General features: G+C 47.3%; 4 protein-coding genes across 10 annotated transcripts; 2 read left to right on the forward strand and 2 right to left on the reverse strand.

Annotated features, from left to right (window-relative positions):
• Window positions 1–273: 273 nt before the first annotated feature.
• Window positions 274–5,913, reverse strand: ankmy1 (ankyrin repeat and MYND domain containing 1). Of its 4 annotated transcripts, none has more exons than XM_049729492.2 (18): window positions 5,525–5,911; window positions 5,263–5,409; window positions 5,163–5,185; window positions 4,991–5,063; window positions 4,629–4,870; window positions 4,297–4,513; window positions 3,279–4,079; window positions 2,993–3,180; window positions 2,739–2,910; window positions 2,527–2,667; window positions 2,351–2,458; window positions 2,050–2,157; window positions 1,842–1,964; window positions 1,475–1,576; window positions 1,161–1,308; window positions 989–1,046; window positions 766–917; window positions 274–516 (listed from the first exon to the last, which is right to left on the reverse strand). In XM_049729492.2, the coding sequence occupies exons 1-18, from the start codon at window positions 5,729–5,731 to the stop codon at window positions 353–355; spliced, it is 3,174 nt and encodes a 1,057-aa protein (XP_049585449.1). In that variant the 5' UTR covers window positions 5,732–5,911; the 3' UTR covers window positions 274–352. The 4 variants fall into 4 exon arrangements, with proteins under 4 accessions (XP_049585449.1, XP_049585456.1, XP_049585448.1 ...); XM_049729499.2 differs by having other exon boundaries at window positions 3,279–3,569; window positions 3,921–4,079; window positions 4,991–5,185; window positions 5,525–5,910; XM_049729491.2 differs by having other exon boundaries at window positions 4,991–5,185.
• Window positions 5,914–6,386: 473 nt separating this feature from the next.
• On the reverse strand, window positions 6,387–18,546 carry stxbp3 (syntaxin binding protein 3). 4 transcript variants are annotated; one of them, XR_007483718.2, is made up of 20 exons: window positions 11,674–11,761; window positions 11,004–11,053; window positions 10,752–10,833; window positions 10,562–10,638; window positions 10,416–10,488; window positions 10,161–10,261; window positions 9,857–10,002; window positions 9,614–9,707; window positions 9,358–9,482; window positions 9,176–9,274; window positions 8,938–8,995; window positions 8,749–8,814; window positions 8,556–8,636; window positions 8,340–8,475; window positions 7,894–8,000; window positions 7,705–7,803; window positions 7,420–7,505; window positions 7,078–7,226; window positions 6,839–6,999; window positions 6,387–6,801 (listed from the first exon to the last, which is right to left on the reverse strand). XR_007483718.2 is itself a non-coding variant. In XM_049729550.1 (19 exons), exons 3-19 carry the CDS (start codon window positions 10,780–10,782, stop codon window positions 6,896–6,898), a joined length of 1,632 nt encoding a protein of 543 aa, XP_049585507.1. In that variant the 5' UTR covers window positions 10,783–10,833; window positions 11,004–11,053; window positions 18,434–18,546; the 3' UTR covers window positions 6,387–6,895. The 4 variants fall into 4 exon arrangements, 2 of the variants coding, with proteins under 2 accessions (XP_049585507.1, XP_049585491.1); XR_007483717.2 differs by having other exon boundaries at window positions 6,387–6,805; XM_049729550.1 differs by lacking the exon at window positions 11,674–11,761 and adding an exon at window positions 18,434–18,546 and having other exon boundaries at window positions 6,387–6,999.
• On the forward strand, window positions 11,819–17,790 carry LOC125974743 (fibronectin type III domain-containing protein 7). The gene is made up of 14 exons (XM_049729520.2): window positions 11,819–12,704; window positions 12,840–12,855; window positions 13,019–13,276; window positions 13,412–13,672; window positions 14,164–14,424; window positions 14,578–14,841; window positions 14,908–15,162; window positions 15,230–15,487; window positions 15,907–16,161; window positions 16,237–16,491; window positions 16,590–16,850; window positions 16,948–16,977; window positions 17,074–17,109; window positions 17,247–17,790. The coding sequence occupies exons 1-13, from the start codon at window positions 12,651–12,653 to the stop codon at window positions 17,106–17,108; spliced, it is 2,463 nt and encodes an 820-aa protein (XP_049585477.1). The 5' UTR covers window positions 11,819–12,650; the 3' UTR covers window position 17,109; window positions 17,247–17,790.
• On the forward strand, window positions 17,965–20,742 carry henmt1 (HEN methyltransferase 1). The gene is made up of 9 exons (XM_049729602.2): window positions 17,965–18,323; window positions 18,448–18,560; window positions 18,736–18,870; window positions 19,076–19,258; window positions 19,527–19,710; window positions 19,787–19,907; window positions 20,063–20,174; window positions 20,292–20,449; window positions 20,543–20,742. Exons 1-9 carry the CDS (start codon window positions 18,240–18,242, stop codon window positions 20,635–20,637), a joined length of 1,185 nt encoding a protein of 394 aa, XP_049585559.1. The 5' UTR covers window positions 17,965–18,239; the 3' UTR covers window positions 20,638–20,742.
• Window positions 20,743–20,848: the final 106 nt, after the last annotated feature.

Consider the following 20,848-nt stretch of genomic DNA (forward strand, 5'->3'; position numbering starts at 1 on the left):
ACTACCTTGTTTGGCCACACCCACTACCTTGTTTGGTAGTCCCGCCCTAACGGATGTAATCGATAAAAACGCGTCAGAGGAAATGAATATAATTGAAGGGAACAAAAAAATATCCCCCAAACAGATTGTAAAAGTATCTCTGCAGCACCTGGAGGGATTAGACGAAACTTCTCTACAACCCTGGAGACTCCAAGTGCACAATAAAATGTATTTAAAAAGTGGCTTTTCCATGATACGTCTCCTCATTGAAGTGTGGGGAGGGAAAAAGTTCAGTAAAGTAAAAAGGTTTTATTTAATCTCTCTCTCTCTCTCTCTCTCTCTCTCGAGATTTTTGCAGTGGGTGCTTTGCATATCAGTTGTAGCTGTAGTTTTCATTCACGCTGATAGATGGCCACTCTACGATATTGTCTTCAATAAACTGGGCGTGATATGGTCTTCTTGTTGCAAATATGACAGTCTTGGGTCCTTTTTTGGTCTGAAACATGACTCTCTTCTCAAACGTGACCGGAGCAGATCCTGAATTGCAGGAAATAAAGATCTCATATTAAAAATACAAGGAGTGTGAGGAGAGTGTTTTCTTTTCAACATGGTATTGTTTCCAAAAGGTTCAATAAATGCTTTTCCAATTTCAAAACGAATGGTCGTGAGTTCAATATTGACGAGAATAACGGTGATGATGATTTACCTGGTGTAACTGGAGCTCAAATGGGTCATACGCAATTGTAATTTGGACGCTGGTGAAGGTCCTTTGCAAATCACGCCTACCTGTCTCGCGCAGACACTCTTCCTTATGCCTCTCATCCCACGCTATAAGTTTACAGGCCATGGAGCAGTAGAAGACTTTGTGGCAGCGAGTACAAGCAGTTAGCTTGACAGCAGCAGAGCGACCACACTGGTAGCAAAACTTAAAGGGTGACCTAAGAAAAGAAAAGAAAAGATTGCGTCACACTCAAAGAACTGACTGCAGCAGATGCAGCTTTAGCAGTACCTTAGTTTTAATCCAGTGGGAGGTTCCATTTTGGCATCAAAATAAATGGCACCTTTATCTGTGAGGACAAATATTACAATCAATATACACACACACACACACACACACACACGTGGCGGCGTGTGATACCATTCCATGGCAAAGATGCCATTTTGTCGGACCTGTGACTTACCGATGCGTACTAGATGCTCCCTTTCTCTCTGGACAACAGTCTTCTTCAGCAGACTTCCCATCATGCTTAGCAGCTGGCGCTGTATTTTAAACATCTCCCTCCCCTCCATGCTGAGAGCATGATAGGGAGTGTGGGCGATACCAGAGTCCTAGGGAGCAACATGAACACTTCTTTTTGCTTTATGCCAAACATTTATGGAGGTAGGTGTGCTTGAAAAGAGAACACAGTAGTGTCAGCTCAAAACCATAGCGAAAAAGACCTAAATAAATGTCATACAACCCCAGTCAAGATTCTTTGGTTGTAAAATTTGTAACCTGGTTGAAGGAGACGTGCGCGTAGTCCACCGCCGTTCCGACAGTATCGCCGACCTGAACCGGCATCAATATGTCCGCGCCGACCTTCTCTAACATGTCCAGCTATGAGAGGAGACAGACAGAGTGTCACACTGACAACACACAAAAGACTGAAATAGTAGTCATGGTTTAGTGCCGTATTTGAAATGGTCCACATTTTCAGCTCCCAAAGTAGGAATCCTGCGCTTGAACCTTGGAAAACAATGACCTCGTGTCAATCCAACTTGCGTCAACATAACCCAAGGATTGTGGCTGATAGTGGCGCACGAAATGAGCAGCCGCTCGCACGGACGTCGTTCATTTGCGTGCGTCTGAGTGTAGGAAGTACCAGCTTTGGTCGGTTGGCATCCAAGCGATAGTTGAAGTTTCCCAGGGCGCAAAGGGCGGTCCCCACGCCACGGCCCAAAGTGAGGTTGGGATCCACACCTCCTTTCAACAGCTCCTCCACCGCCTACATAGGGAAAGAGCAGGAAAGGAAAGACGGTTCTCGGAGGCACATTACGTATGTGACGCTGGACACTGGACACAGTACCTACCGTGTTATTGCCGCTGGCGATAGCCAACGAAAGAGGGGAATGGCCGCTCCAGAGGAAGTCTGTGCTGGCATTATAGGAGAGCAAGAGCGATACCACCTTGCTGGCATTCTGGAGCAAAAGAAACAGGCAAAGATGTTGGCAGAACCCCGATTTGGGTGGGAGCCAGGAAGCTTGCTTCTTTCGCCCATTCCTTGATGCCCATGATGTCTTTTTCTTCATTTGGACTAGAAGGTGCATTTCTGTGGCCAAGCACGGACGGACGGATTGAGTGTTGTGTGCGGGTCGGGTGAACTCAACTCACACAGTAATCGCTGTCCCTCTGGCAGGCGATGTGCAGCGCCGTCCGACCTCCCTCTTTGGGACGTGGCTTTTCGTCCATTCTCCACGATTTGCGAGTGATGGTGGAACCCTGGGAAACGTTGGAAAATCCTACTCGGGTGTTCTTGATTGACTTCAGTCAGCGTGCTGGCTGCGCACCTTGTCCGGTTGGTAGATGTCATCCTGGTCGCATGCCCGCGCATCTGGATGGGTCAGCGCGTGCAGCAGCAGTTTGGTGATTTCGGGACCTTCCAGACCGGGCAGCGCTGCAGCTACGTGGAGAGGGTAGAGGCCTTTCCTCTACAACGCGAGGCCATTGGTAATTTGGCGCGAGGCAAATACACAAACGACGTACGTGATTGGCACGCTACCTCAGGTGGGAGACAAATATCAGTTTGTGCGCCACACAGTAGATGTTTCTTGACAGTCTTGGTATCTGCTGCCAAAATGGCCAGGAAGATAACAGGTAAAGGCACTCTGGAAGTGTTGGGATCAGCGCCCCGATCCAAGAGCAGATTCAGCGTGGTCAGACGAACACGGTGCCTGGCGACACAAAGCACGGCCGGCCGTCAACGGATACGACGGAGCTGTGCGGAGAGCGGCGGCGGCGGCGGCGGAGACCTACTCAAACTTCATGGCGGCCATCTTGCGAACAGTCTCCTCAGTGTCATCGGAATGCTGCTGAAACCAAGCGTGGCTGAGAGCCTCGGCCGCTTCTTGCAGAACGTTCTCGCTGACGTGGATGCTGTAGCTGTACATGCAGCAGGCAGAGTCAAAACAACGCGCCGGTTTCATATTTTTGTTGCTTTCCTGCTGCAGGGTCGAAGGAATCAAATACAGCAGGTTGAAAGCGCTTCTTTGCTTTGCTTCAAGGCGCGTGCGTATCCTTTCACGCCGCCACGCGTAGCTACCTTGGCAATTTTGGACGAATATTCTTTCCACTTGACGCTGCCGAGCACAATATGGCCCTCCTTGACTTCCACCGAGCGTTCCGAAAGCAGCACCTTCTCCTCGTTTGCGGCCTTGTCATCCTTGTCCCTCCCCCCTTCAACCTCATGGTACTCTCTTATCTTATCGCCGCCGCCTTCTACCTTGCTGTCGTCCCTCCGGGTTCTCACTTTCCCTCGGCCTTTTTTACTGTTGGGGGAACGTTTAGTCGACTCCACCTGTCTAATCTGATGACATATAGAAGCGGATGCCATCTGCAATGGAAAAAGGTATTGGGCAGTTTCCATTTGGTGGAGTGGTGGCATCATTTCAATGTACTCTTTTCCATCGGAAAGGCTCAACCAAGGAGGAAAATCAATCTGGCAAGGAGGAAGATCAATCTGGCAAGGAGGAAAATCAATCTGGCAAGGAGGAAAATCAATCTGGCAAGGAGGAAAATCAATCTGGCAAGGAGGAAGAGCAATCTGGCAAGGAGGAAAATCAATCTGGCAAGGAGGAAAACCAATCTGGCAAGGAGGAAAACCAATCTGGCAAGGAGGAAAATCAATCTGGCAGGGAGGAAAATCAATCTGGCTCTGAATTCTAACAACAACATACGTACTTACTTGTGTTTTGGATATAAGTCCATCAAAGGTGTAAAGGGACTGAAAAGGATAGTAGAGCACGTGACACACAGCCAAGGCCGACATCCCCTCGGAATTCACCTTGTCAATGTCGGCGCCCAAATCTAACAGCAGTTGGACCACATCATTGTGGCAGTTCACCTGAAAGACAGAAAGAAAGAACGAAAGAAAGAAAGAAAGAAAGAAAGAAAGAAAGAAAGAAAGAAAGAAAGAAAGAAAGAAAGAATGAGAAAAATCACCTGAAAGAAATACGTACATGTGACTACTTGCAACAACGGTCATGGAGTAAAATCAACCAAGTCAATCCTCCCGTTTGCCGCTTTCAAACAACACGAGAAAGAAATTGGTAGCGTATTACTGTGGCGGCAATCAGGGCGGTGTGCCCCTGAGAATCAGCCACGTCCGGGTGTACCAGGCCATCCAGGAGAATACTCAAAATGGCTGCTCCTTTCCCGACGGAAGCCTGATGAATCAACAGCTCTGATGTGATTTCCAAATTTCCTTTGGGCCCAAATCTGTCCCGCTCCATTGAAATAATTGCTGCAACATCCCAGTCCAAAGTTTCAGCCTGTTTTCTGAGAGAAACACACATAAAGCGACATGCCCGCCCGTCCGTTTGTTCATTCAGAAATGATGAGAGTCAAGCACGCTTTGACACCATTTGACCGACCGACCGACCGACCGACCCACCTATGTTTGTGAATGTGAGCCAGCATCCGGGCTCGTAAGGGCAGGTTGTCATGCGGATCTCGTTTGTAACCTTCGTACGAGTGCCAATCGGGTTCCCACAGCTGCTCAAAGAAATGGCGGTCAAACTCTCTTCGACGCCCTGGCGGCAACGGTAGATGGTCTCCATCTGTGGAATAATTCTCAATGCCGCAGGGCAAAGCGTTATTGCGGTCATGAAGCAGCCAGCTCTCATCCGGCTCTACCTGCGGAGAGAGCCGGACAAAAACGAACAAGCAATCATAACGACATCGTCGACTCGCAAAGCTCGCTTGGCCCTCCTTCCTATTCAGCCGCTTACAACGGGGGAAAGAAATGCTACTGACCTGGCCGTGAGAATGCGACAAGATGTTTGGCTCCAAGTAGGCAGCGTATTCAGTCAAGTTTTTCAGGCTGAAGCTGCTCTGGACACAGTTACACAATTGTATCAGATGCTTGCCATGCCACAGACCCACATCTTGACATCCTGTGGGTTCACTGAGCACACCGGGACCAAACCTTTGATCGGCGTGGTACAAACCCTGAAAAGGACAAGAAGACTTTGGCAGGCAGCCAGCATTCATGACAAATTTCCAGAAAGTGCCAATGGTGATTTCACCTTGAAAGTGGCTCCGTCGGAAAAAAGATGTTGTCCGTAGCCCTCTCTCCAATTCAGGTAGAATTTGCCCATGAATTTGTTGCCCGTTGGCCAACAGTACATGCCGTCGCCGTGCCTGTAGTCTTTGTAGAAAGAACCCTCGTAGAACTGGACAGACAGAGGGAGGGAGGGAGGGAGGGAGGGACGGCTTGATTAGTTTCCATGGTGGCTCTTTCTATGGCCAATGTGTCATCTCATCTCGTCTCGTCTCGTCTCGTCTCACCTCTCCATTTTGCCAGCTGTACCTTCCCTTGCCGTGTTTGAGGCCATCGACGAAGTCTCCCTCATATTTGGAACCGTCGAGAAACTCCTGGACACCAAAACCTTGTCGTTGCACCTCGCCGACTTCTCTGTTCGGACTCCCAGCCCGCGGCTTCATCGCCGCTCGTCCCCCCCGGGCCATGGCAACATCTTGTCGGTTTGACAACATTCCAAAAGGAACTCAAAGAATATGGCCGGCCGACCGATGGAGCTTCGACGAGGCTTTAGCCTTCATGTGTATGTGTTGCGAAAAGTGCGCTGCTGCATTTCAAACATTTTGTTTGGCATTTTTGTGGAAGCCAACCGGCGTCATGGCAAAGAGATCTTAGGACCGCCCCCCGCCATCTCCCAAGCCCCACCCCCCGCCATCTCCCAAGCCCCACCCCTAAACCACAAGTCACGCCCCTATCTCCAAGCCCCACCCCCAAGAGGGCATTGGATGACGTCGCAGACAGAGAAAGTCAATGTTTGTTAGAAAAGAATTGAATCCCAAATGGTCATTAGAATCATTCCAGTGGTACAAACACATTATAAAATTAAAATGAATGAATAAGAATAAAAAATATATTGATTGATCTAGACGTCTTTTCGAAGGCTTTAAAAAATAATAAGTGTATCTAAAACACATTTCCATATACTTCAAGCGCTACAGTTTACATATATACTATATATATGGAAATTTGCTTGAATGTACTTGCTTTTTACAACCCATAATTAGGAATACTATCTAATAAGATTCAACAGCTGTATAAAAATGCCATTACAAAGTTAACATTGTTACAGTCAGAGAACTATTATACTGGGATACAAACAAAAAACATGCATAAGTTGAACCACTTCATTCATTTATTAGTCAGTTGTTCAATTAAAAAAAATAAAGTACTTAAAAAGACAAAAATAATGTTTACAAAGAAGGATGACCAAGTTTCCACGAGCAGAGTGAACTTCAGTGCTTACAAACGCGATGTACATGAATTAAGCGCTAATGTCGTCGACCATTCCAATTGATACAAGATTAAGTTAGCAGTATTTTTTTCCCAGGACCGGGCAATGTGAATTCACAGCAAAGATCCTAATCCTCACATCCAACGATACAATTTAGTTTCTCAAAGCAAAGATGGAAATCTTCTCCAATGGAAAAGGCATCCAAAACATTCCCTTCATGTCCCCCGATGAAGGGGATTTGTTGAGTGCACTCATGATAACATTAAGGGAAGGATGGGCAGGCAGGGAGGGAGGGAGGGAGTCTTGTTAGTTGGCTAACATTTTACTCATTGAGTCTTGTTAGTTGGCTAACATTTTACTCATTGAGTCTTGTTAGTTGGCTAACATTTTAGTCATTGCTCCTCTCCTCAATTTTGAAAGTCTGCATAGACTGTTTGCTTAGGACCTTGATGTCATCCAGTAGACTGGTTGGGGTCAAAATGTGGGAAGAACCTAGAGTTCAAACAGAAGAGCGCCGTCAATACCGCAACGACCAACATGAGAAAAATCAAAGACGAAATGCGTGCGCACCTACGATGACCTGACAGGATTTGACAGCCTGTGTCACCTCATAGGCACAGCGCATCTCAGAGTAGCTGATTCCTCCTACGACAAAGACGATGAGGCGCGAGCCCGTCCGACGTTCGTCCTGAGAGCTGGATTTGTGCTTCTGACGTGCACTGCGAAGAGAATGAAAAGCTATCAGAGGCGCTGCAAAGTGCAGAAAGCAAAGTGCAGAAAGCAAAGTGCAGAAAGCAAAGTGCAGAAAGCAAAGTGCAGAAAGCAAAGTGCAGAAACCAAAGTGCAGTGCAGCGCAGAGCAGTGCAGCGCAGCGCAATGAAGCGCAGCGCAGCGCTCGAACCCCTAACCCACCTGACAGCACCCGAACCATTCCAAGCAGTCGGACACTCAGACTGGTGCGGCCATTCCCGAGTGTCCAGTTTGTTCTCCACAGCATCCTGAAAAGAACGTTGGAGTTCTTGAAGTCAAACTGCAAACAGGATCATGCTTGAGGCAAAGACCCTAACCAGCCACATACGCTAGGGGAACATCCAGCTTTCATTCTTCTCTTCATTAGGACAGAGCAAACATGACAATGTAACACCGTTTGGTCAACTGCACAAAAAGGACTTCCTTGACCCAGTATTTCTTCCTCACCTCCATGACATCTTTGATGAGAGGAGTCCACCTGGAAAGTTTATAAGTCTCATGCTGAGAACGGTCCCGTCTGGTAGCTTTGCGGGAGAGAAAACTGGGCTGCAATCACAATAGAACATTCCAATTGATGGCCATTTTTCGGTTCAGCAATTGAGTGTTGTCAACAATCCATCTGGATTCTCCACGCACAGATGTGATGACGGGGACTCCGAGCTCTTTCCAGTTTAGGATCACTTCTTTTTCCTCTTCAATTTTCACATGTTGGATGAGTTTGTTCAAATTCTCCTCTGTCGTTCCTGGCGACAAACACAAAACGGATGCTCGATTCCATCGAGTGGCCTTCATCTTCACCTAATGCAAAATGAAACGGATTGTACAAAAACAGGTGATAAAATAGGAGAGCCGAAATGATAGTTCTCAATCTGGCTAACTGGTCCATCGTGCAGGTCTTCTTCTCCATCCACTTGGTAAGTAAGCAGAGCATCTTCCATGAAGCCTTGGGCTAACCTGACAGGAGCATTCCGCCGAGCATAGCTACCTCGGAAAAGCCTCCCGCATTCATTCTTGGGTCACTCTGTTTTTGAATCCACAAAACGAGGCAAGATTTCACCAGCTGTTCCCATCTTTTGGTGTACCATTGACGCTGAAGATGTAAAGCAGCACAGCTCTGATCTTGTCATAGGTGGTGTACGGGTGGAGCAGCACTGGCAACAGCGTCCTCATGGGATCCTTCACTTTCACCCCATCCACGTCCGAGCCCACGGCAAGGTCCTGCCGTCAAGAAAGAAAGAAAGAAAGAGAAGATCAAAAACATCCCAGAGATTTCACCAACAGGGCAAGCTCAGACAGACCTGCTCGGCTTTGCAGAGTTTCTCGACATTGTTGGAGAAATGCGTCATACAATCTTCAGCCAACTGCAGGTGAACAGCTTTCTAGGAACACAAATGAAAAAATGGAACCAATGTCAAACAATATACAATGAAAGATGGTGGATGATGTCACCCTGAGATGTGTAAAGGCAACAGCGCAGCGCAACATATGTACCTGTGTCAGCTGTTTACGGAATGATGGCATCTTTTTCATCATTTGGGCCAAATTGCTGATGCTGATCTGAAATTCAATGGACAAAATGACAATCCGAAAGCGGTCATGGAAGTACAGTACCATACAGTTTTCACTTTGGCACTCAGATGGACTTGGCTTATTCAGTGCTAGCTGAGTCAAAAGAAGTACCTTCCCATCGGGTTGTTTCTTGCTAGCAGATATTTCCTTTAACATCTTGGGGATGAGTCTGGTTTAGAAACATAATGAATGGCACAATAATAGATGTGTGCATGGCATGGCATGGCATGGCATGGCATGGCCCTCGCTCCCTCCCTCCCTCCCTCCCACCCACACTCCCTCCCTCCCTCCCTCCCACCCACACTCCCTCCCTCCCTCCCTCCCCAACCCGCCCATTTGTCAGACTTACTCGGACACCTCAGCAATGTGCTTGTGCCTCAGCTTAACCCAAAGCGCGTCATCCTCATTCAGCACAGCCTGCTTCTCGGAGCCATCTTTAGACTTGTACCTGACACGTCGTCAAAATCACAAGACGTATTTTGTGCATCGCATTTTGAAAATAGTGTCAGCAAAACGGCAAGGGTACATTACTTGTACGTGTCATTGTGGATATCAATGAGGTCGTAGGCCATGGCCTGGTAGGTAAGCTCATGGAGGATAGGGCTGACGGGGTCAAAGCCTCTTTCCACTATCAGCAGCTGGGCCTGAGTCTTGTCCTGGTGGGCAATCGGTCAAATTGGGTCAAGTTTTCATCTGACGGTGCTGATGCCATTGTGACAGCCTGTTGTTACGTGATCACAATTTCCAAAACTAAAGCTTTGGTTTTCTCGGTCAACAGATGTCTGACCTTTTTCTTACTGCTCTCATCCATCTGATAGTATCTGGACAGTTTGTTGTCCACCAACTCTGCGAGAATCTTAGCGCACTCCACGTTGGTGTCTCTAGTGGGGAAAATGAAATGAAAAGGGCGACGCTATTTTTCTCTTTCTAAAGCTTCCGTATCAAATTCTGCTCTTCCCATGGAAACGGAGTTTACGCTCGAGGCTAAGGTGCGTCATCGGAGTCAAAACATTCATTCTCCTCGGTGTACCTTTTGTATCGGACCCCTGGGTATTCATCCAACGTGGCGCAGAGGGTGACCAGCTGGTCCGCAAGCGTCTCCAGTGTCTTTTTTTTGTCCTGACTGTTGGGACTGTAGATGCTCTGAAAGGCTCCCGGATTAGCGCAAGTGAACACCTGAAAAGAATTCACGTTGTTGTTTTTTGGTATTTAGAACTAATCCACGCCTGATTTCGTGAACATCTTTTCAAGTGCGTGTTTGAAAAAAGAAGAGTTAGACAGCTAGACAGCAAAAAGAAGAAAAGGCATGAAAGCTCTTCGGCATAGGAACATACCTGTGCTTCATGTGGCATGAAGGAAATATTGATTTCTTTGCAAATCCGAATGTACTTTGCACAGTACAGCTTCATATTGTTGAAAAGGTCATCAGGGCAGTCTGTGGGACACAGCTCTCTTATTCGCTTGCATAGTCTCAAAATGAGTCAAAATCGGATCATTTTTAGTAGGGCTGTAGCCATACGTTATGTATCGTGATGAGGCCTAATGATTTGCCCATCATTCATGATTTGACCGTCATCGGTGTCACTTACAGTCAGTGAAATAAACGTATGCCGATTTGTATTTCGGTTTAGGCTTGAAGTCGGCGATGAAGGCGTCCACAGACTGTAAAAGAAGAAGGGGAAAAGTGTCGTTATGAAACAGTGCTGGAGATAAAGAAGAAGTCACGGTAGACTACCTGCGCTGTTGGTGTCATAAAGTAGATGGCCTTCATTTCCAAAACAGGTTCTCTCATTTTGTGCAGGTCCTCCACAACTAAAGAAAAAAGATCCATTTATCTGCACATACTGCATTTCAAATGAACCCTCCCTCGTGCGTACTGTTCAAGGAAAAGGAGTCCTGCAACTAACTCAAGATTGATAACCTACTTGTTATTTTCTCTGACATCAGATCGGACATTTTGCAGCATGATGACAGGAGCTTGGTGGTAAACTGGTCCAGAATCAATATCTGCAGAGAAAATGGACAGGTTTATGAAATCCTAGCAAGAGCAATGGCAGAAAGTGCACACAAAAGAGAAGAGGAGCAATTCAATCGTTGAGTGAGAATATAGACTTGAAGCAGTAACTTGGGTGTTGTCTTAGCAAAACAAAACCAAGGCAACGTGAACGATTGCTTACCTTCCACACTTCCGATTTTCGGCAATCTTCAATAATTGTTTCTTTAATTCCTGTATCAACAAGTACATGTGTCAGATATCGAGGCTGTTTTCAAGAAAACAATGCATCATTTCATTTCTTTGTTATTTCAAAATATTATGAGATGCTTCAAAGTTGTGTGAGGAAGTTTCGTGAAGTTGTGTCTCGTGAGGAAGTTTCGTTTTGTTTTAAAGTTTGAGATCTTACATGCCATTCTTTTCTCTTGATAGGGTAGAACATTTAAAAGGTCACCGGCCGGACACTGACATTGTTATTCTGCCTTTTTAACCGAGAGAAAGAGAGAGAGAGCGAGAGAGAGAGAGCGAGAAGACGAGGTGTGGCTGGCTTCAAACTAAAGAGCGTTGGTTGACCCACTTTCGGACTGTGTCAAAATCAGATTGCAAAATCGGACTGCTGGTACCATTAAGTCAAGTCAAGTCAAGTCAAGTCAAGTCAAGTCAAGTCAAGTCAAGTGCGGAGTCGAAATTGCGTCTCGTTCTTTCGCGTTTTCACATCGCCGTGAAAGTTGACGACAACTGTCATTCAGTCACAACGGAAGCAAGTGCTGCTTGGCCGATAGTTCTACGGCACAAAGTCATTGACTTGTATTGTTAACTGAACCACAAACGACTGACTATGATAGCGAACTTACTTTTCCAAACTATTCTTTTCAGTCCGTTCTCCGGACCGGTTGCCATCTTGACTTCCCTCCTCTTCTGCGCCCTTTCCTGTCTGCTCTGCTGTTTTTTTCAAATAATAACTTTATTTAACAAATGCAATTTACAATGTAATTACAGATAGAAACATGAACGAATAAGTAATGATAATAATCATCATCAAAAAATGCCGGGGTTGTAAATCAAAATGAAGAAATATTGAAAACATTGAAATGGGAACATATTTTCAAAGTTTTAATAGCGTTCTTGTTTTTTCAACCAGATAAAGAATAGAAATACATGGCAAACTTGTTTAACAACATACAGATAATGGGTTTCGATTCTGTCTGATTTTTTCCCCTGTCTGATCTGATGCCAGTGGCGCATGATGCTAAACATTACGACTTCCGGTTAGACTTCCGGTTTCAGGCTTGCGGCCCCTCACGGAGAGAAAATTGCGTTTGACGTGTATATATCATTTTGCTTTGTTCTATTGATGTCCATATTCATATTTCATTATGAATAGCATTCTGATCAACTTTTATTGTACATTCTTCCTCCACTTCCTTTCGGAGCCTGTCATTCTTTTTCATCAAACAAACTGTACCTGCTGTAATAATAATAATAATAATAATAATAATTATTATTATTATTATTATTATTATTAATAGTAGTAGTAGCAGCAGCATTAATCATCTTATTATTATTATTATTATTATTATTATTATGATAGCAGGTAGTGACTACCTGCTATCATAATAATAATAACTACCTGGTAGTCTGTTCCTTTGCCATGTTTCTGCTTTGCTTTGATTGGACAGCATGCTAAAAAGGCGTGTCTTGGTGTATGTATTACAACCCAGACAGATACCAGATTCGTTTTAAAAAAGGGTGAAACCGTTCCGACTAGGACAGACTTTTTACTCGAATCATAGGGGAGAGAGTGGTAAGAGAAAAAAAGGCATTTTGAAGAATGGGTGCACTGAAAGGTTTGGTTGCTTTCATCTTGGTGTGTATATACACACAGGTAAGAAAATGTCTTTTTATTCCCTAAAAATGTTGATAAAAGGTCAAAAAACGAAAATGAGAGTTATGTACTTACCGATGTTCACATAAATTGGTTGAAAGAAAGCGTATTCATTTTTCTCATTGGAATTTACAGGTTTCAGCTGAAACGGGTATGGGATTTGATTCTTTTTTTGAACGTAAATCTTTCTTTTGGCATTGGTGAACGTAGCACCAATGATATGTAACAGCATAAAGTGCGTCTTACAATACAATACTGCTGCGTGGCATTTTGGCAAACTTGTTTGTCCTTCTCTCTCTCTCTGTCTCTCTCAGCGTTCACAGCATCAGTGTTCGCAGAGACATCCAGGAGCGTAACTCTCCGATGGGACAGCTATCCCGGAGCCAGCTCCTACCTGATCAGCGTGTCCCTAGATGGCTCGCAAGATGTCATTGCTTTTGTCCAATTTGGTGGAAACACAGTGATGGGCACCGTCAACTCTCTGTCCCCCAACAACATCTATGTCTTCACTCTTCAACCTTTGGATGTTAACCAAGACCCGCTGAACATTACAACTGTTCGGTCATTAACAGGTCAGATGAGCACATGTTTTTTTTTTTGCTTGACTCTATAATTGTGATCATTAGAAGCAAAAGAGATGTGCTTCCTAAAATGCTAACAATGAAAGAAAATGTCCCGACCTAATGAAAGCCTTTGTCATATTTCAGCTCCCGAGGTGATGGATCCCATCCAGACAGTCAAGCCAAAGGATAGCCAAACGTTAATGGTTGAATTTAACTCGGTTACAGGAGCCACGCATTACATTGTACGTGTCCAGAATTCTGCGGGTTTTTTTAGGGAGGACACAATTTCTTCCTCCCCAGCTGAGATCATTTCCCTCACGCCCTACACCGAGTACACGTTGAGCATCATGGCTGGGAACGACGGAGGTCGCAGCCAGCCGTCTCCCTCTGTGACCGGAATGACAGGTACACTTTTCCCAGCGTGTGGGTGGGAAGCCTTCTCGCCAGAAAGCGGCGGCTGGTATTCCACGCCAAACAAAAAGAGTCACGTCACACCCCGTTCTCATCTCTATTGTCTGATAGCACCATCGCGCTCACTTGATACATCATCGTACGAGGAATACGGTAACTTTAGCTGAGCTCTCTCTCTCTCTCTCTATCAAAAACACAAAGCCTCGTATTCAGCACGCATCTGTAGTCTCAAGGGAGCACACCTCGCTCATCCACGAGCAGCAGTGTTATCACCCAGTTAAGTTCTAGGCTGCGTGAGTAGCCCGAGGCCCAAAAGCCAAGCGCTGAATGGAATCATAACATGTGCCTTGGAAACATAGGATCTTGGGCCGACTCATTCGCTGTACTTTTCCAAAGCCGTACACAATGACTCGAGGCAGGCACTGCTGTAGCAAATGGCGCGGCAACATTTGAGCCAGGTTTTCTTTTTTCTCTCTGCTTCACAGTTTTGCCCCCTCTTCAGCCCATCACTTCTTCTCCCAGCAACGACAGCATTTTGATATCCTGGGACCCGATGGACGGTGCCGTCCAGTACACCGTCATCCTGTACGAGGACTTCTCCAACACCACCGTCAAGCAGAACACGAGCGGCACCAATCTGACAGTGTCCGGACTTGACGCCGGCGCCCTCTTCACCATCATGGGCTACGGCTGGGATGCGGAACAACGAAAGGGAGAGGCCAGTTTGTACGTCAACCAGACGACACGTAAGGAAGGCCTTAGTGGGAACGTCATTTCCATCTCTTTGTGTGTCTTGGCATGTGAAGAAATTGACAATAAAGCAGACTTTGACTTTGGTCTGTCACCTTTGCTCCCGTACGTCATCGACAGTCTGATCGCCAGACGTCTTTCATTCGCAGGACCTCCCGCGCCGGATTCCGTCCAAGTCTTCGTGGTGACGATCGGCGAGCAAGCTGCGCTCTCCGTGTCCTGGGAAATAAAGCGGGAACTTTATGGCGGCGTCGAGTACCGTGTGATGAGCAGCCAGAACCTCACTTGTAGCGCCTCATCCAGCCCTTGCGTCCTCTCGCCGGTCACGTGCGGCGAGGTGCACGTTATCCAGGTGACGGCATCCAATGACGCAGGACCCGGCTACCCTTCGAGTCACGTGGAGTTTGTTAGCTGTGAGTAGCCACGTTCTCCCTTTGTCACCAACTATTGAAAACCTTTTGAACCTTCTTACTTGCCAGTCCCCTGCCCACCCAAATCTTTATCTTTGGTGGAGTCCACGGAAGGAAACTGCACGCTGTCCTGGGCTCCGGAGCCCTACGCGGAGAACTACACAGCCTACGTGAAGACGGGCGACGGCGGCGAGGAGACTTGCAACACTACCAGCCACAACTGCACCTACCGCTGCCAGTGTGGCTACATGTTCCACATGTACGTGTTTGCCTCCAACCACGCCGGCTCCGGTCCTCCGGGCCCTAGCGTCAACCACACCACCCGTAAGTGGAAGTCGGGCCTGTCGGTCAGTCTCTGGCGCTTTGGCTCAAGCCCTTTGGCCTTTGTCAGTGCCCTGCTGTCCAGAGGACGTGTCCGTCTCCCCGGTGAGTACGGACACTCTGGAGATCACGTGGACGGCGTCTCGGGGAGCAGATCTGTACGAGACTCGGGCGGCGGATCTTTGGCGAGTCGTCCTGTGCAACGACACGGCGCCGGTGTGCGCCCTCTCTGACCTGAGCTGTGACAGTACCTACAGTGTGCTGGTGACCCCCTGCAATGACTTGAGCGGCTGTAATCCCAAATGCAAAACTCACACCAAAGACACAGGTGAGAAGGGCGCATGAGCGGCTGTCACGCCGAATGCAAAACTCACACCAAAGACACAGGTGAGAAGGGCGCATGAGCGGCTGTCACGCCAAATGCAAAACTCACACCAAAGACACAGGTGAGAAGAGCGCATGAGCGGCTGTCACGCCAAATGCAAAAGTCACACCGCAGACACAGACGCGCCATCCGAGAATGAAGATCCGGTCGTCTGTGAATGCACCCATGACCCGATCGATGACTTCTACCGGTTACGTAGCAGTATATTTGGAATGGGTTGTAGTTTCAGGAAGCCCTCCTGTAAAGTGTAGTATATCCTAAAAATGCACGTCTACGTATGTATATGATTGGACCTACTGTCAGAGTCACCGTTTGAAAACAATCACTCCCGGGTGTCCTACCTTTCTCGTTCTCTCGGCCAGCCCCCTGCGCGCCCACCGATCTCCGTCTGGTTCTGAAGAACTCGTCCTGCGTCAGCGTCAGTTGGACCGCAACCAATCGTGCTGCCAATTACAGTGTGAGCGCTGTGGGAGAAGATGGCGTGCACACCTGCACGGCTAGCGGAAGCAGCTGCGACATCGCAGGTCTGCCCTGCGGCTCCGTCTACGAGGTCAGCGCCATAGCCAGCGGCGCCGTCGGACAGAGTTTACCCAGCTACTGGGAAACGCTGGAAACAGGTGAAGGATGAAAAAGGAAAAGTGCTGCTGCTCAATGGGCTGGCCCATTTAACCGGAGCGTACTCCGTTGCGCAGAACCCTGTTGTCCGGCCAGTCCCACTGTGCACCAGGTGACTCAGGCCATGAGCAATGTGTCGTGGTCCGACGCTAAAGGCGCTTCCACGTTTGTGACGACGTTGACGTCGCCGCGCGGTCACGCCAGCTGCCACACCCAGGACTCCCACTGTCTCATGGGCTGCATCACTTGTGGCACAAACTACACAGTCACCGTGGAGGCTTTCAGCCACAGCGGACGCAGTGTCAACTGCACCTATCAGGGCTTCTCCTCCAGTCAGTCACCAGCCACTTTCTGAACGCAGCTAGGTTCAGATAATACATTACCATTGCTGCTCACGGCCTCTTTGTCTGTCTGTCTGTCTGTCTGTCAGGTGCATGCTGTCCATCAGGCGTAAGGGTGTACAAGATGTCTGGCAACACTTTGCGGCTGCACTGGCGCACCACTGGCGGCGGGCACCGTTACGTAGCCCAACTCACGGGTAGCAACAACTCCTACAACTGCACCACCTCTGCGGGAGAGAGCAGCTGCGATATTGCAGACGTCCAATGTGGAGACGCGTATCACGTGGTGGTTGCGCCATTGACGCCAGAAGGAAGCAAAGTCTCATTTTGCACTCAGAGGGTTTATTCAGGTATTCAGGAGGCACACGCTCCTCAAACTCCTGGCAGAAATTCCGTGTCCAAAGAGCAAACATTTGGGCTGATTGTCTATTATTTCTCGTCTTTCAGTCACTTGCACCGAAAGTGATATTGGCACAGGTTAGTGTCGTTTGTCAAATCGTCATACTGCAAAATACACTCATCACGGTTTTGCTATTTAAAGAAAAGTTCTCAATCAAATCCATGTTCTTGCAGTGATTTACAGAGGCAAGAGAAGTCTGGATCAGTAAGGTAAGTGGTGTAGTAAATATACGTATGTATATTCTACACCAGTTTGTATGCTATTTGCAACATTAAAACAGAAGCAACTCACAAAAGCTTGACGTTGAAAACGCTGTTGTGTAAGTGTATCCATTTTATATCCGCAGCCTGCTGCCGTCATATGATGCAACTGCCCTGCTGTAAAGCCATCGACAATCTGCATCATCCCCTCCGTGTTTGGGTCCATCTTCTCAGCCAGTTGGGAAGGCGCCTTATCGTTGGTTTCATTTGTTAGTCCGTACCTTCCTGAGGTGATTGTAAGGCTCCTTGCTGTAAGGCTTCTTCGCCAAGTCGTAAAAAGGAAACATGTCACATATGTTTGGCTACGTTTATGATTTTGTCAGTGATGTGCGCTTAACGGCTGTCTGTCCTTCCTTCCTTCCTTCCTTCCTTCCTTCCTTCCTTCCTTCCTTCCTTCCTTCCTTCCTTCCTTCCTTCCTTCCTTCCTTCGGCAACCCATCCATACAAAGTAACTTTATAGTCACTGGACCAAGTAGGAAGCCTCCTGAGTCTGAACATGAACAATAATGAGTGCCTTTGTTACTGTCAAATTGTATACTGTCTTTCTCAGGATGATTTTAATGCTTTGAAATGTCACTTGGGTTTTGCACACCCAGTGCATATTTCTGAGAATAAATGAATTCCCCAGTAGTTGGTGTTTGTAATGTTTTTGCCACAAGCTCAGGTCTCACAAAGACCTTATTTATTTATTTATTTAATTCAATGGTTTGAATCATTTTAAAGTTCGCAGTAAAGTGACTACATCGCTGACGTCTACCAGACAAAGCGTCAAAGTTCTGTCCCAATATGGCCGCCCGTCAACGCCGTCACTCCGAAATTGGATGGTTGGCTGGACTTTTTTCTTTTTCTGACGTCCTGTTTGACGTCGTTCGCTCAAATTCAATGTTTATTCCTTCCACCTACTGCGTAAATCTCATTTTATTTGATCGGTTTTCCTCTTTGAAAAGCAAAACAAAAACCAGATCATCCACAGCCAACATCGCCATCTCGCGTTCGGAGAGCAATAACATTTTCTAATCCGGTGTTGTTGCAGCTGGGAGTAGGTCAAGCAAATCAATCTCCCAAAACAGCGAGGGGGAATGAATCCGTGGTTCAAACCGTCGCTTCACAGGCAGAGGCATGAGTTTGTCATTGACTTTGTCAGGAGGAATAAGCCCAAAAAGGTCCTGCTGCTAGTAATGAACTCAGAGTTGAACCTAATAGCGACTGTTCTTGAATTGAATTGTATTGCCACGATAACAATGTCGACATGAGCGCATCTTTTCTGCCTTACCGTATTTCGTGTAGGTGGTGGACTTGGGTTGCGCTGAGTGCAGCCTTCTTCAAAAGCTCCGCTTTCATCGTCAAATTGAATTGTTGGTCGGAGTTGACCTCAATGGCCACAAGCTGAGAAAAAAGATGTAAGTGTGCGCTTAAAACAGGCCGGATGCGGACGGCATTTGACAAGTGACAAAATAAGACTCACTCAGATATTTCAACAAAGTGTTGTTGCGATGGCAGATGATAGTGCCACTATGGTGGCCAATGTCAACACTTGCATATCCGTTTGGTGACGTCAATGATGACCTTGTGCAGGCATGGACTGGCTCCTCTAGCAACTGACTACCTGCAGCCAACTTGGAATCAACTGTGCGTGCAGCTATACCAGGGCTGTCTCACGCAAAAAGATGCTCGCTTCAGAGGATTTGATTTAGCGACCGCCATTGAGCTGTAAGGCGTTTTTGACACAATGGAGATGCGTAACTGTGCTCATTTGCTTCACTTCCTTCCTTCCTTCCTTCCTTCCTTCCTTCCTTCCTTCCTTCCTTCCTTCCTTCCTTCCTTCCTTCCTTCCTTCCTTCCTGCCTGCCTGCCTGCCTGCCTGCCTGCCTTCCTGCCTTCCTTCCTCCCTCCCCTCCTCCTTGGATGTGTACAGTATTGAGCACCTCCCACTCGATGATTTGAAGCGCTTCTGTGAGGTGCTCTTTGGATACATGGCTCCGCAAACAGTGATCATCAGCACACCAAATTCGGACTTCAACCAGCTTTTTCCTTTAACGACAGCTTTCAGGCACAGTGACCACAAGTTTGAGTGGAGCAGAGAGGAGTTCCAATCCTGGTAAGTTAGTTATTTATTTTCGCGTCCATCCAACCATAATGACGATGATGCTGACAGATGAAAACCCAGTCCCGTCGGTGCCTAGTCCGTGGTTTTTCCCAGCCATCGGTGAACGACATCCCCTGCTAGTATTTGAGATGTCTGAGGCCACTCACTACTTGAAGACAAGTCCTCTCACATAGCACTCTGTTGCTGAAGTGATGGGATGGATGATGGTGCTATTTTCAATGAGTGGGCAAGAAGAGCTGAAATGGGGGGTTGTTTCCAGGTCCCAGAATGTATGCTCAAAGTTTGGCTACAAAGCCAAGTTCAGCGGTGTAGGACAAGCTCCCCCGGGCCAAGAGCAGACGATTGGCTTCTGCACCCAGATTGCTGTCTTTGACAGGCTCGCCGCCGCCGCCACGGCGGACACGTTAAGCGACGGTGCAGAAGATGCATTCCCATATTTGCAGGTGAGTAGACGAGAAGGTTTCACGCTCCAATTTGCTCGAGCAGCACGGCGCGAATGTCAATGTGTTTCTTGATTAGGTTTATAATGTAACTTATCCCAGTCTGCGCGACCGCAACATTCTGCGCAAGACCCTGGTTAGTGAATTGCTGTACTGGGCGGAAAAGATGAAAAATGAATGGCTGGAAAAGATGACGACGGGTAAGAGTCACTGACACACAGGCACCTTCGGCTCCTAACAATCCTTTCCTTTCCAATATGAACTTCAGTTATTTCAAGAACTCAGCTTTCTTGTTTTATGATGGCCAAAAGCAGGTTTGTCGGTATCTCTCATGTTAAAACTGATCCAACCCAAGGGGATCGGGAGGAGGCAAATCCAGTGGAGGAGAAAGGGAAGCGTGAAGAAGGAGCCTTTGAAGAGATCTTCTGGACAAATGATCAAGAACCGCGGTGTCTCACATTACACAGGTGTGCGTGTGTGTGACGTATCCCGGTGGTATCATCTTGCTGGCCGCGACCTTGGATCGGGCTGCCGACATTGTAGGTCAAGCAAACAGACACGCCAGTTTGATCCCTCTTCCTCAGGCACGTGGCTGTTCCCCTACTTTTACTGTGGAATCGCTGCCCCAACTTACGTGAAATGAGTGCAAGTGTGGCAAATCTCAGTCAACTGCTCATAGATGTTCCCCAAATCAAGATGAATGGCCTGCGCTCTGCCGTCATTATCTGCAGTCAGGAACGAGGTACCGTTGCCCTCCCTCCCTCTCTCTCTCTCTCTCGGAGCGCGTTGACGTCGTTTTCACACGCTGCGGTGGCTGGTCACGCTGCGTTTGTAGACCTCGGAGATGAAGGTCCTAACGATCTGCTCGACAGCGGCTATGCAGAGAGCAGCTACGTGCGAGAGGAACACTGGGTGCTGGGGGATGAGTAGTTAGCGGCCACTCGGTTGGCGAGTCGGCTCAGCTACGCATACTACGCTTTCGGATGAGAGCCAAGGATGTAAGAAGAATAAATAAAGTTACGTATACACGGCAAACTTTTTTTTGGGAGCTTTTATTCAACAGTGTAAGGTACGCGTCATTTGAAAAGAACTTCATTCTCTTCGGCAGTATGTACGTATGAACATTAAAAAGAACTATCGA

The sequence above is a fragment of the Syngnathus scovelli genome, chromosome 10 (genome assembly GCF_024217435.2).
Source record: "Syngnathus scovelli strain Florida chromosome 10, RoL_Ssco_1.2, whole genome shotgun sequence".
Classification (NCBI taxonomy): domain Eukaryota; kingdom Metazoa; phylum Chordata; class Actinopteri; order Syngnathiformes; family Syngnathidae; genus Syngnathus; species Syngnathus scovelli.